The sequence below is a fragment of the Sciurus vulgaris genome (genome assembly GCF_902686455.1).
Source record: "Sciurus vulgaris genome assembly, chromosome: 4".
Classification (NCBI taxonomy): Eukaryota; Metazoa; Chordata; class Mammalia; order Rodentia; family Sciuridae; genus Sciurus; species Sciurus vulgaris.
Genome location: NC_136464.1, coordinates 41,213,279 through 41,229,222, shown reverse-complemented (window position 1 = coordinate 41,229,222; position 15,944 = coordinate 41,213,279). Strand labels below are relative to the sequence as shown.

General features: G+C 49.0%; 1 protein-coding gene across 7 annotated transcripts in view; it reads left to right on the top strand.

Annotated features, from left to right (window-relative positions):
* The window catches only part of LDB3 (LIM domain binding 3), a 62,436-nt gene that overhangs the window by 30,059 nt on the left and 16,433 nt on the right, over nucleotides 1–15,944 (top strand). For 4 of the 7 annotated variants that reach the window (XM_079138224.1, XM_079138223.1, XM_079138222.1 and 1 more), the window contains 2 exons: nucleotides 8,221–8,366; nucleotides 14,429–14,873. In XM_079138224.1, the coding sequence (XP_078994350.1) occupies nucleotides 8,221–8,366; nucleotides 14,429–14,873 (591 nt within the window). Of the gene's footprint in view, nucleotides 1–4,563; nucleotides 4,747–8,220; nucleotides 8,367–14,428; nucleotides 14,874–15,944 lie in introns of all 7 variants that reach the window. The other 3 variants (XM_079138221.1, XM_079138220.1, XM_079138217.1) reach the window with 1 other exon arrangement.

The following is a 15,944-nucleotide window of genomic DNA, read 5'->3' as shown; positions in this document are numbered from 1 at the left end:
GGACAATGGTGTCTGTGACTATAACACAAGGTTGATTGTGTGGAGTGAGGTTCAGAGAAGGCTTCCTGGAAGAAGAGGTCAGTATGTGTGGTCTTCAGTAATGGTTAGGATTGGAGTGTGTGTAAATAGGAAAGCCTGGACATGCAGTCCAGGCAACTCTAAGAAGAGCTGCTGATGAGAGGGAATTAATCACTTGAGCCAGAAAGGAGGGAATGCAGAGGAAGTCATGGTCAGTGAGGTCCAGCTCTACAATCTCAGGCTATGGAATTTTTAATGTATTCTGAGGGCAAAATGGAATGAGCAAAGGTTTCAGGGTACCATTCCCACTACAGTTGATGGGGAACCAGTCACATAGACCATAATGTCAACCTGGGCCCTGGCCATGCTGCAAAGCAACAGGGTCAGGACTCCCCTGAGCAGTAATCATCAGACTACAAAGATGGAATGCAGACCAGCTGGGTGACGGTGTAAACAATTTCACAACCAGTCACCTGACTGACATTCTGTCAATCATCCAATCAACGGAGATTTTCATACACCACTATCTTAGTTCACACAGTAGCATCAATATCCAATAATGGCAATTGCCCCCTTTCACTCCACCAACACCAATCACACTCCTACCATCACCAACAGTTCCAAACTGAGCCCAGTGACCATGAACCTCAAGACCCAGAACCACCACTAACATCATCCTTTTGTAGTATCACCATCATCAATAACAACATTAACTGGACCCCCACCAAGGACCACCACAACAGAGCAAGGGCAAAGGGTGCTTACACTCCACTTCAATGCTGCCCAGGTAGAAGGAAGAGTCAAACTGTGGAAAGAGCTCTACTCCCATGCAGTTGTAAACATTTGAGTCTATTTTAATTTAGTTTGATTTCTGCTTAGATATTTAGAGTGAGTCACAGAGCTGGAGGTATAGCTCTTTGGTCGAACATGCGCTTAGCATACACGAGGTTCTGGGTTCTATCCCCAACACCAAAAACTAACTAACTACATAAAGTGACTTATGACCAAGATAGACAGGAGGCAGCTATAGAATACTAGATCAGGTCGGGGTGTTCTCACAGGCAGTCTTTAGGACTAAAGCATGTAAGTTCTTGGCATTGCTTGCTCTCTGATGGCCCCTTTTCCCCAAAAGGGGAACTTCATTCAGGAACTGACAAGGAACAAGAACCCAAGATCCTTGAAGATGCTCTTTGATGCCTCCTCTCCCTTCCCTAGGCCCTGGCTGCTTGGGGTCTGGAAACAATGGTCCTAGATAGGATGCAACTCAGGAAGGACCCGCAAGCAGCAGCTCATGTTCATGCTCAGGTATCCCTGGTAGTGACCTTTGCCCTTTGCTCTGCAAATGGGAATGGTATTAGTGGTCATGTTGGGACTTGAGGTTCATGGTCCCTGGGCTCAGTTTGGAACTGTTGGTAATAGGGGGTATTGCGGTTGATATTGGTAGTACAAAATGAGGTGATCTCCATTATTGCTACACATGTAAACTAAGATAGCGGTTTAAGAAAATCTCTGTTAATTGGATGATGACAGAAGTCAGGTGACTGGTTGTGAAATTGTTTTCACCATCACCCAGCTGATCTGCATTTCATCTTAGTAGTCTGATGACTACTGCTCAGGGGAGTCCTGACCATGTCACTTTGCAGCATGGCCAGAGCCCAGGTTGACAGTGTGGTCTATGTGAATGGTGCCCCATTGTCTGATCAATGGTGAATTTTCCTAAGGTCCACATATGGTTCCTCTTTATCCCCTACAATCAGGGTTCATTTAGAGCTATGCTGGGGAGAGTTGCAGGTAAAGTGGTCTAACAGCATATTGGAACAAAGGGAACAGGTAAAGCCAGCTTTTTATTTTCCCAGGCTGGACATTTTCATTGCTCTTATCCTATGCAGTGTCCTTGGTTCCCAGAAGTCCAAGTCCATTGGAAAATCAAGGAGACCCAGGTCCTATGTCAGCACTGACCTTCTCAACCTGTTCATCCTGTAAGGTGGGCCTGAGCAACCAGCTCAGCAGTGTGATTTCAGAGCCTGCAGCTTCTTCTCTGAGGCAGTCACATCACATGAATGCTTCTAGAAGCAGGATTTTTCACAGAGGGTGGGCAAGTGGCCTCACGAAAGGGTCAGGTCCAGGCACTGCTGCAGGCCTATAAACTGGATGCCCAAAGCCTCCTCTCTGACCCCTACATTGGGGAAGGCCCCAGGCAAAAGAACATGACCAATGCCCTTGCCCATCCTGGATACTTTCCATGAAGCAGTTGAGAAAAATGGTTCCTTCCTATGGGGCAGTCAACCCACAACTTTGCTTCTTCTCCATTTCTATGCTTCCCTGATCCTCACTCTGTTTCAGACTTTTTCTTCCACATATCTCACCAGATGGAGTAGAGCAATTGAGTGATGCTTTGGTAAAGAGAATGGGCCCTCTTGCATTCCTATCTAGGGCAAACTTCTCTAGCACTTTGCTACTCGAAGTGTGGTCCACGGGCCAGTAACATCAACATTACTGGGGAGCTTGTTAGACATGTGGACTCAGTCCCATTCCAGACCTGCTCAACCAGAAGCTGCATTTTAACAAAATCCCCCAGGTGACTCATGTGCATTTGAAGTTTGAGAAGTGTAGTAATTAGGGCTCAAGACCTTCTCTGCCACTTGGCAGCTGTGATGTTTTACCAGAGATACAGTCCCTCCAGATTTCAATCTTCTTATCTGTAAATGACACCATATCTATCATCCATGGTGACTGAAAGGATAAAACAATGAATAATGGGATAAAGCTTATATTTTGGGAAGAACTCGGTAGAGGAAAGTACTCTTATTCCAATTATTGCCAATAATAATGGTGCCTTTTATTGGAGAAAGATTCTACTTGGCTGATTACAAGAAGAGTTTTCTTTTCTTTCTCCATGAGGTTCTGTGTAAGTTTTCAAATCAAAATGACCCTCAATTGTTTTGTCCCTATGGGTAAGTTCCAGAGCCCTGAGCAATTAAATTCTGTGTTTTCATTTCCTCATCTACTAAATAGAGTTGATAATACCCCCATCAGAGAGGTGTTGTGAGGAATTAAAGACATAATGCTTGGCACATAGTAGGTCAATCAATGAGTTACATGGGGGGTGGAGTTATTCCCACTTATAAGAGTTGCATTTATTTTTGTCACTGTCGTTAAAAATACAAATGCCAAAGAACAAAAAATGAGCTGGGTATGTTTGCAAAACCTATAGTCCCTGCTATCTGTGAGGTGGAGGCAGGAGAATCATTTAAGCCCAACAGTCCTAGACAGGTCTGGGCAACACATTGAGACCCTGTCTCAAAAAAAAAAAAACACATTGAGACCCTGTCTCAAAAAAAAAAAAAAACACATATATATATATATGTTATATATATATATAAAATAGATGTTGGTAGACCTTTAGTTTACTCATTTATTTACATGTGGTGCTGAAAAACGAACACAGTGTCTCACACAAGCTAGGCAAGCACTCTACCACTGAGCCACAGCCCCAGCCCTTAATTTTTATTCTTGTCCTCATTTCATAGGTAGCAGAAATCTAATTCCATTAGCCCAGTCTCAAACTGCTTTTCTCTTCCTAGAGTGGTTATGGGGAAGAGTTGTTTGCAGGATGCCCAAGTATTCAGATTTGGGGCATCTGGGCATCTTGTCTACATGTACTGGCATCTGCTGGATATTCTCATCCTATGTGGCCACACTGGTCCATACTGGAAGGGTGGTTACCTCTCTTGTTCCAAGTTATAAAGCCTTTCAGATCTGCTTTATACCTCAGGTGCTCAGGTCCAGGCCCACGTCTTTCTTGGATGTGTGGGACATTCTCTTTGGTATCTAGAGCTCTCAGTAGCATGAAGATCTTTGAGCTTTCTGGTGTCTACCTGAACCCTTACCACAAGTCCTGTCACTCCCCAGGGTTTACCCTAAAGGGCACAGATACCTCCATGTTTGAATCCACCATATGTTACCCACTTCTGGGCAGATAACCTTGATCTGCACTCCATGATACCTTTTATCCATTTTGCAAATGTATTGTCAGTACCCTGAATCCTTCAGAGCCTGAAGCCCAGGTTCTCACAACTCCAGAGCCTACGGCCTTGACACCCATATATCTTACCTCTGCTTTTTTTTTTTTTTGGTGTATCATCCCTCTTCAAGGGTAATACATGCCCCTAACTGAATGATGGACTAAAGGGAAAGGAAAACAAGGAGGGAGAAGAAACTGGTTGATAATTAAATCTACTTTTCCATTGCACTATGTTTTGCTGAGAAAGAAAAGTTAGGAAGCACAAAAACCTGGGGGAAATTTTTCCCGCCAGGATTGAGAATGTTTTTGATGTTACCAGGCCCTACCATGGTCTGAGCTTCCCCTCCCAGGATCCCAGAGGAGCTCTTTTCCTGCACCTGGAGGATGCACCCCCTGGAAGATCCTGCTCTGTTCACAGTAACCCACCTGTTGCGACTGCACCCACCTGCCCCCATGCAGAGGGCCCCCACAGGGTCTGGGGCCCCCTTGACTTGTTATCTTTTTTGGTCCCGCCTCATCAGCACCCCTATTGAGCATGCTCCAGTGTGTACCAGCCAGGCCTCCACCCCGCTGCTGCCCGCTTCTGCCCAGCCGCCTGCTGCTGCCTCTCCCAGTGCAGCCTCGCCACCCCTGGCCACAGCTGCTGCCCATGCTGCCACCGCCTCTGCTGCAGCCCCTACCTCGATCCCTGCGGACAGTCCAAGGTAACCAGCCCACAGGTGCTTCCCTTGACCAAGGGAAAGAGCAGTAGGAAAGGCCCCACCCTGAATACATCTGTGGGCAGCGGGGTTCAAGGTGGTTAGGGCCCAGGGGTTTCCCAAGAAAGCCAAAGCCAGCACTGCATGGTACAGAGTATGAAGGGGAAGCTGGGATGCTTTTCAGGGAACTGCTCCATCTGTGACTAAGAACAGAGGCAGGAACATTGCCCTGTCAGCCAGGGATACATCTCCAGTCACAGATGTAAAAGTTTCACACACAAACAAAAGTGTGCACACATGCAGATGACAAAGTGAACTGTATAAATAGTCCTTGGCGCTGGGCACAGTGGCACATGCCTGTAATCACAGTGACTCAGGAGGCTGAGGTAGGAGGATCACAAGTTCAAAGCCAACCTCAGTGATTTAGTGAGGCCCTAAGCAACTTAGTGAGACCCTGTCTCAAAATAAAAACAGAAAGGACTGGGGATATGGCTCAGAGGTTCAATCCCCAGTACAAAATATGTGTGTGTGTGTGTACACACACACACACACACACACACACACACACACACATATATATGGTACTTATTCATGGAACTCAGCAGCTAGGGGAGAATGAAAGTTGTTCCAAAAGGTTGGGGAAATTAAGGAAGGCTCCCTGGAGGAGGGAACATTGAGCTGGGTACAGAAAGCAGGTCAGATTTGAACAAATAGTTAAGCCATGACTTGCCCTTGCCCACTGCCTTCCCTCTCTTCTCTTGATGGAGAAGCATGTTAACACCAGAGACACCTGATGTATGTAGTAGTCCTTAAATTTCTGCTCCACTACCTCCGGTCTGTAACCTTGAGAAAGTGACAGAACTTCCCTGAACTTCATTATCCTCATCTGTTAAGATTTTTAAAACAAGCCTAGCATAATTGCGCACACCTATAATCCAAGTGACTGGGGACACTGAGGCAGAAGGATCATAAGTTTGAGGCCAGCCTCAGCATCTTAGTGAGATGCTCAGAAACTCAGCAAGAACCTTGTCTTTAAAAATTAGGAAAAAAGGGCTAGGGATGTGGCTCAGTGGGAAAATGCCTTCAATCCCCAATACAAAAAAAAAAAAAAAAGTTCAAAACAACACGTATTATTTATGGGGTTGTGATGGAAAAAGTGTACATAAAACACCAAGCACAAAAAAAGGATATAAGTACTTCAAGTTCCTCCACCCCAACCTGCCCCCCTGGATACCCAGTGAGGCAGAAAACAAAGCAAGGGGTTGCAGGGAGGCAGAAGAGGTGGGATGGACAAGTTACTCTGGAGTGAACGGTGAGTGCAACAGCAGGGGTTAGCCCAGCTCTTTCTGGACTTCCTGGAGTAGTCCAGTGGTGTTTGCAGTGAAGACCCCAGCTCCCCTAGTTCCCCAAGTGCCCCTGCCCCAGGATTTTGCTGAGGAGTACATGCCTTCCTGAGTCAGGGTGCATAACTCAATGGTTCAGCCTGAGGAGGTAAAGTGACCCATAGGCCTGTCTGCTGTCCCTACCCGGGGCTTCACAATGCCAAGCCCAGTCTTTTCCCAACCCATCTCAAGCCTTAGGGGTGAGCCTGGGCCTGGGCTTCTGGGCAGGTTTTATCTCAGTTTGCTGGGGGAGGGTTAGTAATCTGCTTCCCGTCTCCATGCCAGAATCTCTTTGCATAAGGGTCTTGCTACCTGCACAAAAATTTTGAGGGTAAGAAATATCCCTATTGCTGAGTGGGAATAAGCCTCCCAATTTGGATGGGGAACTAGATGCTGGAGCTATCCAGTCTCATACCCTGCCCCTGCCAAAGGGCAAACTCCAGCACCAGTTCCAGGCCTCTGTGTCCTGGGCTTGCCTACCACAGAGCATCTGAAACCCTTGGGACACCTGCAGCAGGGTGAGTCCTTCCTTCCTTTTGTCCTGCCAGGAGAGCTAGGACCTGGGTAGAACTTGAAGAGAGAACAGAGGGCTGCCCAGCAGAGCACTGGTCTAGGGCAGAAGAGGTCATGGGGTTGTATTCTGAGCCCAATTAACTTCCTTCCCTGCATATGGACTAGAAGAAGCTACAACTAGAAGGAGCCCCATTAGAGGAAAATGTACATAACCTGCCTTTCATCAGAACTTGGCTTTGGAGTTCTCATTGGATGTCTTCAGCTTGTTTGCTCTCCCCACCCTAGTCCCTTACATAGGACCTGTAGCTCCTGCGATGCTGGCAAAGTGTCCACCACCGTGGGAGAGTCTGGTTCACAACCACTGTGCCTTGTCCGACCACAGCGGAAGCTGAGAACTCCTTTAAAACCATCTCTTCCTCTTTCACTGAGGCCCCTACTTCACTGGTCTTGGCACAGAGATCTATCCACAGCAGGGGTGGCAGGCCCAGGGAAAGGAGACAATGGCCTCAATCTATCAGAAACTTGGCATGGTGACAGAGAAAGTGTGCACAGCCCCCAAGTCTGGGATGCTGGCTCTCTGAGGATCCTTTTACCTTTGCCTTGTCTGGGGCAACCCCACAAGTCCCCCTGGATCTACTCAAGAGCTTAGTAGCAGGTTCTTATCCTAGGACTCCCCCCATCTTACAGTTCTGTCAAGCAAGAATGAATGACCCCTGGGCCCAAGGGGAACAGGTGGAAGGAACGCAGGAAGCTATAAGCTGGGGTAAGGGACACACATCCATGGGGCTTTCTTCTCCAACACCCTCACCAAAGACCCATTTGCCGTGAGTGCAGTCACCTGTCCACTTTAGGATCTGAAAGATGCGTGAAGAAATCAAAGTGTTCATTAATTTTAAATGAAGAAAAAGTCCTCACAAACAAATGAGACTGGGAAACACTGGATTGAAGTTCAACAAGCGCTAAACTCAGGCAATTCTCAGAGCCTTCAGCTCCCCAAGAGGACAGGCCAAGAACAGCTGCTTCTGGGGGCAGTGAACTAAAACACTTTTCCCCCCATCTCTTTTGGTTCCAAAGTCCCTGGGCCACATGTAGGAAGAGGCTGCTCTAAGCCTCTCAACAGCTAACCCAGTGGGAGGAGGCAACAGGAACTGCAGGTGGAAATGGAGTATGTTTGCTTCAGGGAGCTGCTGGAGGCCTCCTACAGCACTTGCTGGACATTCTTGTTCAGAAACCTGAGATTTCTGCTCCCTCCAGCAAAAACAGAAAAAAAAAAAAAAAAAAAGAATACAAAGAGGAGACCAGGTGGTCAGAGGCCCCAGGAAAGTGCAGGTTTTCCAGGTGTCCTCTTGTCTATGTGGTGACATTCTCCCTCTCTCCAAAGACAATAGCACTAGCTACAGGGAGAAGCTTTCTCCCCTCTAAGATCCCCCTGGCTTTTCTTTCACAGCCTCTGGCAAACATCTCTATCACTTCTCCTCCTTATAGAGAATCCTAAAGATCAAGGAACCAACCTGCTATGGATGCAGGCCCCAGGGCCCACATGGGACTGTCCTTCTTGCTATAACTCTTCCCCTCTTGGTTCCAGACCCCAGGCCTCTACCTACAACCCTGCAGCAGCCACCTCTCCAGCACCAACTGCCCATACCAGCTACAGTGAGGGTCCAGCTGCCCCTGCACCCAAGCCCCGAGTTGTCACCACTGCCAGCATCCGGCCTTCTGTCTACCAACCAGGTGAGAGGTAGAATGGGAAGGAGGTTATCTAGGTTGGGCAAGAACTCAGGAATCATAAGTGCAAGAGCCCTTGCTCTTTCCATATACCTCCTGCCCCCACACATGCACAATGTCCCCCTTTATGGGGGTGAGTCTCTCCTACCTGACACATATACCATTTTTGCATAGGGCAAACTGATGAAGGGAAGAAGCTAAGAACTTGTTTTGGAAAGAATGAGTTAGGTCATTCTAAGGGAGAGGGAAGGAAGACAGAGAAAGTTTTCTGTGTGTCATAAAACAGTGTGAAATGACAGAGTGAATTGACAAAGCCATGAGGTAAAGAAGAGTGCACACAGTCTAGACTCAGAAGTACATCCGTTAAGGCACAGGAAACCCAACTCCCTCCACCTCACCCCACCCCCACCCCAGAGAGTTTTTCTCTTGAGGCTAGAGCGCAGAGGTGGTAAGGCTGGGAGGTAAGCAAGGTCTTGCTTGAAGTTGCTTGAACTTTGTGCGTGGGGCAGAGGCAGCAGGCTCAGCCTTCTGTTAAAAACAGAGATTCCTCAGACGGCCGTGTTGGGTATGGGCGCAGAAGCGCGTTAGCGTCCGACTCCGGGGCTGCTACAGCAAGCAAACTATCTCATCTCTCAGGCCTGAACTTTCTCAGTTGATAATTGGTGATGACACTACGTACACCCCGTGTTCTAGGAATGAAATGACGCTCCTAGCACGGTGCCTGGCTTACAGAGGTAGGCATAGAAAACACCTAAGTTAAAACATCACCGGATGAGGTGGCATTTCAGATGGGGCTGCAAAGGTGAAAAATCTCGGATGGAGGGGGCGGAAGTGGAACAACGGAAGGACCTTGGAAAGGATGGGAAACGGCGGGTGGAGGTGAGGCCCAGTGCGGGCGCGAGGAGGGCATTTCCGCCCCGCCCTGGGCAGGCCCTCCTGGCACCTTCCGGGGCGGCTCCGCGCTGTGGCGCCCCGGTGCCGGCCGCCGGCTGTCCCCCGCGGGCCCGCCAGGGGGCGGCACGGCTCCGGGAGCGTGCAGTGGCGGGCCCGCCCTGCGTCCTTTTGCTGCTCCTTCCCGGGCTGGGGCTCAGGCGGGCCAGACGTGCCGGAGCCGCGGGCCTTCGCGCCGTTTCCAGGCGGTGCAGACATTAACTCATTCCTGCCTGGAGGGGAGGAGGTGGCCTGCTTCCACCTCCCTCTCCCAGGGAGGCCCGGCCGCCGACAGGGTTCCGGGGGCGGCTGGCAGGCGGCCCAAGGCGAAGCCGGGAGTGGGCCCGCGCGGCCAAGTCCCGGCCATAGCTCCCCGCAGAGCCTCCTCCCGGCCGAGGGCGGCGTTCGCAGCCCGGATCTTATCGCTGGCGCGGAGGCTCGGCGTCCGCTCCCCAGAACACCTGGGGCCGGGGAGGGGCGGCGGCGGCGCGGAGGCCGGGCCGGCCTCGCCGTGGGCGAATGGGACCGCGGGCCAGGGGACGGCCACATCGGCCCGCGGGCCGGGCGGCAACCGGTGGCTCGCGGAGAGCCAGGCCCGGCCCGGCGTGAGTCAGAAAACACCTTGTTTAATTACATAGTCCCGAGGCCGCCGAGTGCGATAGGGGCCTTTTGAACTTGCCAATTAGAGATGAAATATCACCTTCTAATTTGGACGGGCTTAATTCCCTCACGCAAAAATAGCAACAGCCCCGGGGTTCCGAGATGGGATTTGGAGTCCCTCCTGGCACGTCGGGGATGGCGAGGCGAGGCAAGCCACGAGGAGCCCCACTTCCCGGAGAACAGGGGACCCGATGGGGGAGGGGAGCTGCTGAGCTGGGCCACCGCGGAGAGGAAGGCCCTTCTCTGGTTGAGTACAGCCCTGGGCAAGGAAGCAGGTCCAGAGCCTAGCTTGCCTCTACGACACTTCTGTGTTGTAGGGCCTTAGAAAGGAGGTTGAGCGGTGGGAAGTTCGGGGGCTCTGGAAAGCTTTCCCGTGGGAGGAAGTGAATGTCTCCGCCAGGCACAGGGAATAGGGTTAGAATTGCTAAAGGAAGGGCCGGTCTTACTTGGAAAGGGTGTGCAAAAGCATGTTTTGCCTTCTAGGGGGTGGTTAAGCAGGGATCTACCGCGGGGTAGGGCTGCCTGAGCTCCAGTTTCAGCTGGGCAGCTGGCTAGTTGGATGACCTCTAGGTCGTTACTTAAGCTCTCCAAGCCTCAATTCCTCATCTGTAAAATGGCCATTCTAATATATATCTGCCTCGTTGCATTGCATGAGGTATTACATGAAATAACACACACAAAGGGCCTGGCATGTGGACGCCATCAGTATTTGGTAGCCAGTATTTTGATTAGGACAGCACCATATAAGAGGAAGAAATTTGGGGGTAAGCATATGTATTTTCTTTTAAGAAAAAGAAAGCAGGCCAGAGGATATAGCTCAATGGTGGAGCCCTTGCCTAGTATGCTTGAATTCTCGGTTCAAGCCCCAGTACCCTACCCCTACACACACAAACACAAATTCTAGACAGTATCCTTGGGAGCTAAGTGCTTTGAATGTTCAAATCACATTAGTCAATGTAAAACTAGTGCCCTTGAGTATGAAAGACAGTACTGCAATGAGTTATAAAAAGTAAAAGAAAGCAGGTGAAATTACTTTAAATATGTTTTATTTCTCAATACATTCAGAATATCTGAGTTGGGCACATTGGTGGTGCTTGCCTGTAGTCAAGCTATTCTGGAGGCTAAGGCAGGAGGATCATTTGAGCCCAGGAATTCTAGGCCACGCTGGGCTGTTGCCTATACCAAGACCCTGGCTAAAAAACAAAACAGAACAAAATTTCAGCACATATTAAATATAAAATGATTATTAATGGGATACTTTATAAAGTATCTCTTTATTCTCTTACCAAGTCTCAAAATTTTACACTTACTGGCACTTCTCAATTTGGAATAACACCATTTCAGAGGCTCAGAGTCCACAAAGGGCTATGGGTTGGACAGCACAGGATTAGGGCTTTTGTTCATAATCCTTTTTAGCAGAGAGCAGCACTTCATCCAAAAGAGAGAGAGAGAGAGAGAGAGAGAGATTTCACACAGAATCCCATTATATAAAACAGGGCCAGATCATCTCTCTCCACTATCCTTCCCTGGTTTTATTTTTCAAGTCACCCTCACCCCTAGCAAGGGAGACCCTCTGCTCCAGGCACTAGGGAGCTATGCAAGGTTATTGGGGAAGGGGCCAATACCTTGAATTTGGGCTTTACAAAATGCATGGGGTTGTAAGCTCAGTGGTAGAGCACTTACCTAGGATATGTGAGGCACTGGGTTCAATTCTCAGTATCACATATAAATAAATGAATAAAATAAAGGTCTATCAACATCTTAAAAATATTTTTTAAAAAAATGTACTATGTCACTATCATAGGTTACTACCACACCCTGTGAGGCAGGCAGGGGTAACATACATTCCACCACCAGTGAATAAGCTAATTTCCAGGTTATGTGACTTCAGAGTGCCACATCTCCCTCCCCTCCCCCATTCTATAGTCTACCTGGGCTGGACTTTGCAGGTGACCACCAGTCCATGAAATGAGATGAGCTGGCAATACCTCCCAACCCTAGCACCCAGGGACGTCCACCTTACCATCCTCATGTTTAGTAACATATACACATACTGCCAGGGACCTGACTGGGCACTTTATGTTTCTTATATTCTCTTAAACTTCATAATAACCCTGTGAAGTACTAAAATCTATTACCTTTTTTTTTTTTTTTTTTTTGGTGGAATGGGGATTGAACCAGGGGCACTCTACCACTGAGCTACATCTCCAATTATTATTTTAAGAAATGGTCTCACTAAGTTGCCCAGGTTGGCCTGAACTTGTGATCCTCCTTCTCAGCCTCTCAGGTAGCTGGGATTATAGTCATACACCACTGCATCCAGCTATTATTACTGGGGTTTTTGTGGGGGCGCGTACTGGGGATTGAGCTGAGGGCACTCAACTACTGAGCCCCAGCCCCAGCCCTATTTTGTATTTTATTTAGAGACAATATCTCACTGAGTTGCTTAGCACCTCTCTTTTGCTGAGGCTGGCTTTGAACTGAAGATCCCCCTGTCTCAGCCTCCAGAGCTGCTGAGATTACAGGTGTGGACCACTGCGCCTGGCAATTATTACTGTTTTAGATGAGGAAACTGAGAAGACCCAGGGAAGTTGAAGAATTTGCACAAAGATGCACTGTCAGGAAATAGTAGAGCTGGGACATGAAGCCAGGCCCTTTTTTTTTTTTTTTTTTTCTTTTCTTTTCCCTTTTGGTGGTGCTGGGGATCACTCATGACTGGCAAGAGCTCTACCACTGAGCGACACCACCACTCAAGCCAGGATTCTTCATACTGTGCTACATGCCAGACAATGGGGTCTTCTCTATATTGGGAATGATTCCACAATAACATGGCACACTAAGATTTTCTGGAAATTGGACTTGTGTTCTTTACAGAGGCAGCTTAAGGCATAGAAAGGAAGATTTTAAAGTCACATGCTGCCACTCACTCTGCCTGAGCCCTACTGACTTTAAGTGTAAAAGGGGATAATGTGAGGATTGACTCACATGATGTGCTATGTGCCTAATCCAGCCCTTTAGTAAGTGAAAGGAAGATTCTGTATGGAGAAGCTTCTACCATTGGAAGCCCACATCACTCCCAGGCAGGGCTGTAAAGAGTTTTTATTCCTTCATACTCCATATTCACAGGCATGGTCCTTACCCACCCCCAGCAAGGATAGTGTTTGCATGTTCCAGGTTTTCCTAACTCTGAAGGGCCAGTCATCTGGGAATAGAAGGTGCAGAGTTAAAGCAACAAACCACAGGTCACCCAAGATAGCCCCAGAGCACCAGCTGGAAAAGACAGACCAGAGGTAGGAACAGGGTCTCAAGCCCAACTGGGGCCCAGTGGGTGCTTCTATCCTAAGCACAGTCCATCCCAATTCAGGTTCAGCTTAGGGATGTAGAGGGAGGTTGCCCTGACGTGTTTCCTGGGGTTGGGGGCATGAAGCTGCTTTCCAGAGGAACAGACTGGGCAAAAGTGAGATTTTGGGAACCTCCCTTGCTGGAAGAAGTGGCCAGCTGGACCATATGCACAGGACACGGCTAGGTCTACCCTGGCTGGTCCCACAGCAAAAGGCAGTGGAAAGTTGGGGTTTGAGAGCCCAAGGTGAGAGAGCTTTGGGTAAGCAGCTGCAGTACCCTGCAGTGTTTTTGCTCTCAGTGAGTGTCAGGAGAGAGTTCTGGAAGTGGGACAGCCCATTCTCTTCTCCATTCTCAAATTTCCTTGGTAACCATTAGGGTGTCACTCCAACACTCTCAGTTTGCACCAAAGTGATATGGGGAAGCCAGGACCAAGTGAGCAGCTAGACCTCAGCTGCATCACACCAAAACATCTGCCCAGGTTGGCTCTCAGTGACTCCTCCAAGACCCCCATCAAACCAAGATGGAATTTCCCCCAATCCAAATCAAGCCAGGCTGTTTTTCAAAGAAAGTGATTTTGTAGCTAAACCTGAAACCCGAACTTGAAAACCCAGCTGCTGGGTCATCTGCTTTGCTGGGAAGGCTGGACTCAATCCAGGTACACCAAATGCATGCTGGTTGAAACACATGCTGGAGTCAAATCACTGGTTTCAACTTAAAGCATCCCCCAGTCCAAGCTGAACTGACCCACTCCCACCCTTTTCCTGGCCCAGGCACCCCCTACCCCGACTCCCTACCTTCAGCAGGGCTCAGACAGCCAAGCCCTGGTGAGCCCCACCCTGCACAGCTGCAAATATTTATAGTTATATCCTTTTCCCAGCCCTGTCCAAGCTCCCCAGGGCTTTGCTGCATTTGCTCACTCTTTATTTCCCTGGGCTCCTTTGCTGAGAATTAAAATCTGGGGCATCAAGAAGTTCAGGAATGTGTTTTCCATAAAAATCAGAATTGTATTGTTCTAACATTAAAGTCACCTTTTGCAGTTCTCTGGCTGGGGGTGTGGGGAGAAGCAGGGAAAGAAACACCTGACAGATTTTTCTTTGGTTGTTTTTTTTTTTTTTTTTTTTTTTTTTGGCTTGCAGTGCCTGCATCTACCTACAGCCCATCCCCAGGGGCCAATTACAGTCCAACGCCCTACACCCCTTCACCTGCGCCAACCTACACCCCCTCACCTGCCCCTGCCTACACCCCCTCACCTGCTCCCACTTATTCCCCCTCCCCTGCTCCAGCCTATACCCCCTCACCTGCCCCAAACTATAACCCCACACCCTCGGCGGCCTACAGTGGGGGCCCAGCAGAATCTGCCAGCCGTCCCCCCTGGGTGACAGATGACAGCTTCTCTCAGAAGTTTGCCCCTGGCAAGAGCACCACCTCCATCAGCAAGCAGACCCTGCCCCGGGGTGCCCCAGCCTACACTCCGACAGGTCCCCAGATGACCCCCCTTGCCAGGGGTACCGTGCAGAGAGCTGAGCGCTTCCCAGCCAGCAGCCGGACTCCACTCTGCGGCCACTGCAACAACGTCATCCGGTATGGTCCACTGGGGGGCTGGAAGGGTGGGCTCATAGGTGCTTTCCACAATCTGAGCCGCGCAGTGAGGGGGATGGGAGGACAGGGTTAGAACAGACTAAAGCTAGCCACACTGCAGGGCAGCCTTCCAACCCTCTGGCCCACCAACTGGTCTAACTCTCTGAGCTGCAGCTTCCATACTTGTGTGACACCCACAACCCCGGGGAGTTGGGAGGATTCCATGAGGTAAGTGGGTGAAGCTCCCAACTTGGTGCCTGGTGCCTGGTGCCAGGAGCTTCCCCTTGGGCTAAGGCCGGGTCCTGGGAATCGCCAGTCTTGTTGTCAGTAGGTTTATTGGGCATGTTGCAAGCTGGCTGACAGTGCTGGTTTTGACCTAGCTTTTCTTTGGGGTTGTTTCTGGGTCTTGCCACAGACAGGCCTGTGTTGCTCAGGGAATCAGTGGGCACTTGACTGAAATGAAAACAAGTCACTTCAGGCCTAGAAGCCTGAGGTCACAGGTGGTGTTTATTTGAACGGTATATTTGTATGTTTGTGATGTGAGCTTACATATATGAAAAATATGCTATTTTATGGGTTTGTGTATAGTGTGTGTGTGTGTATAGAGTGTGTGTATGTGTGTGTGTGCGTGTGCGTGTGTGTGGGTTTGTGCTGGGGATTGAACCCAGGGCCTCATGCATGCAGGCAAGGGTTCTACCGTTAAATCATAAACTCAGCCTTCTTATTTAAAAATAAAGTAACACATACTTCTTAGAGAATAATTAGAAAATATGGAAAAGTAAAAATTAGAACATAAAAAATTTCCTTATAGTCCCAGTGTTCTGACTACTAATGTGGAACTAGACTATCACGTTTGTGTCCTGGGTCTACTACTTCCTGGCCCTACCGTTTTTAATTACTTAAATCTCTCTGTGCCTCAGTTTCCTTCCCCAAAATAGGCATCATAATAGTTACTACTTCACAAGATTAAAGATTAAATAAGGGACTGGGATTGTGGCTCAGTGGTGGAGCACTCCCCTGGTACATATGAGGCACTGGGTCCGATCCTCAGCACCCCATTGAAATAAATAAAGG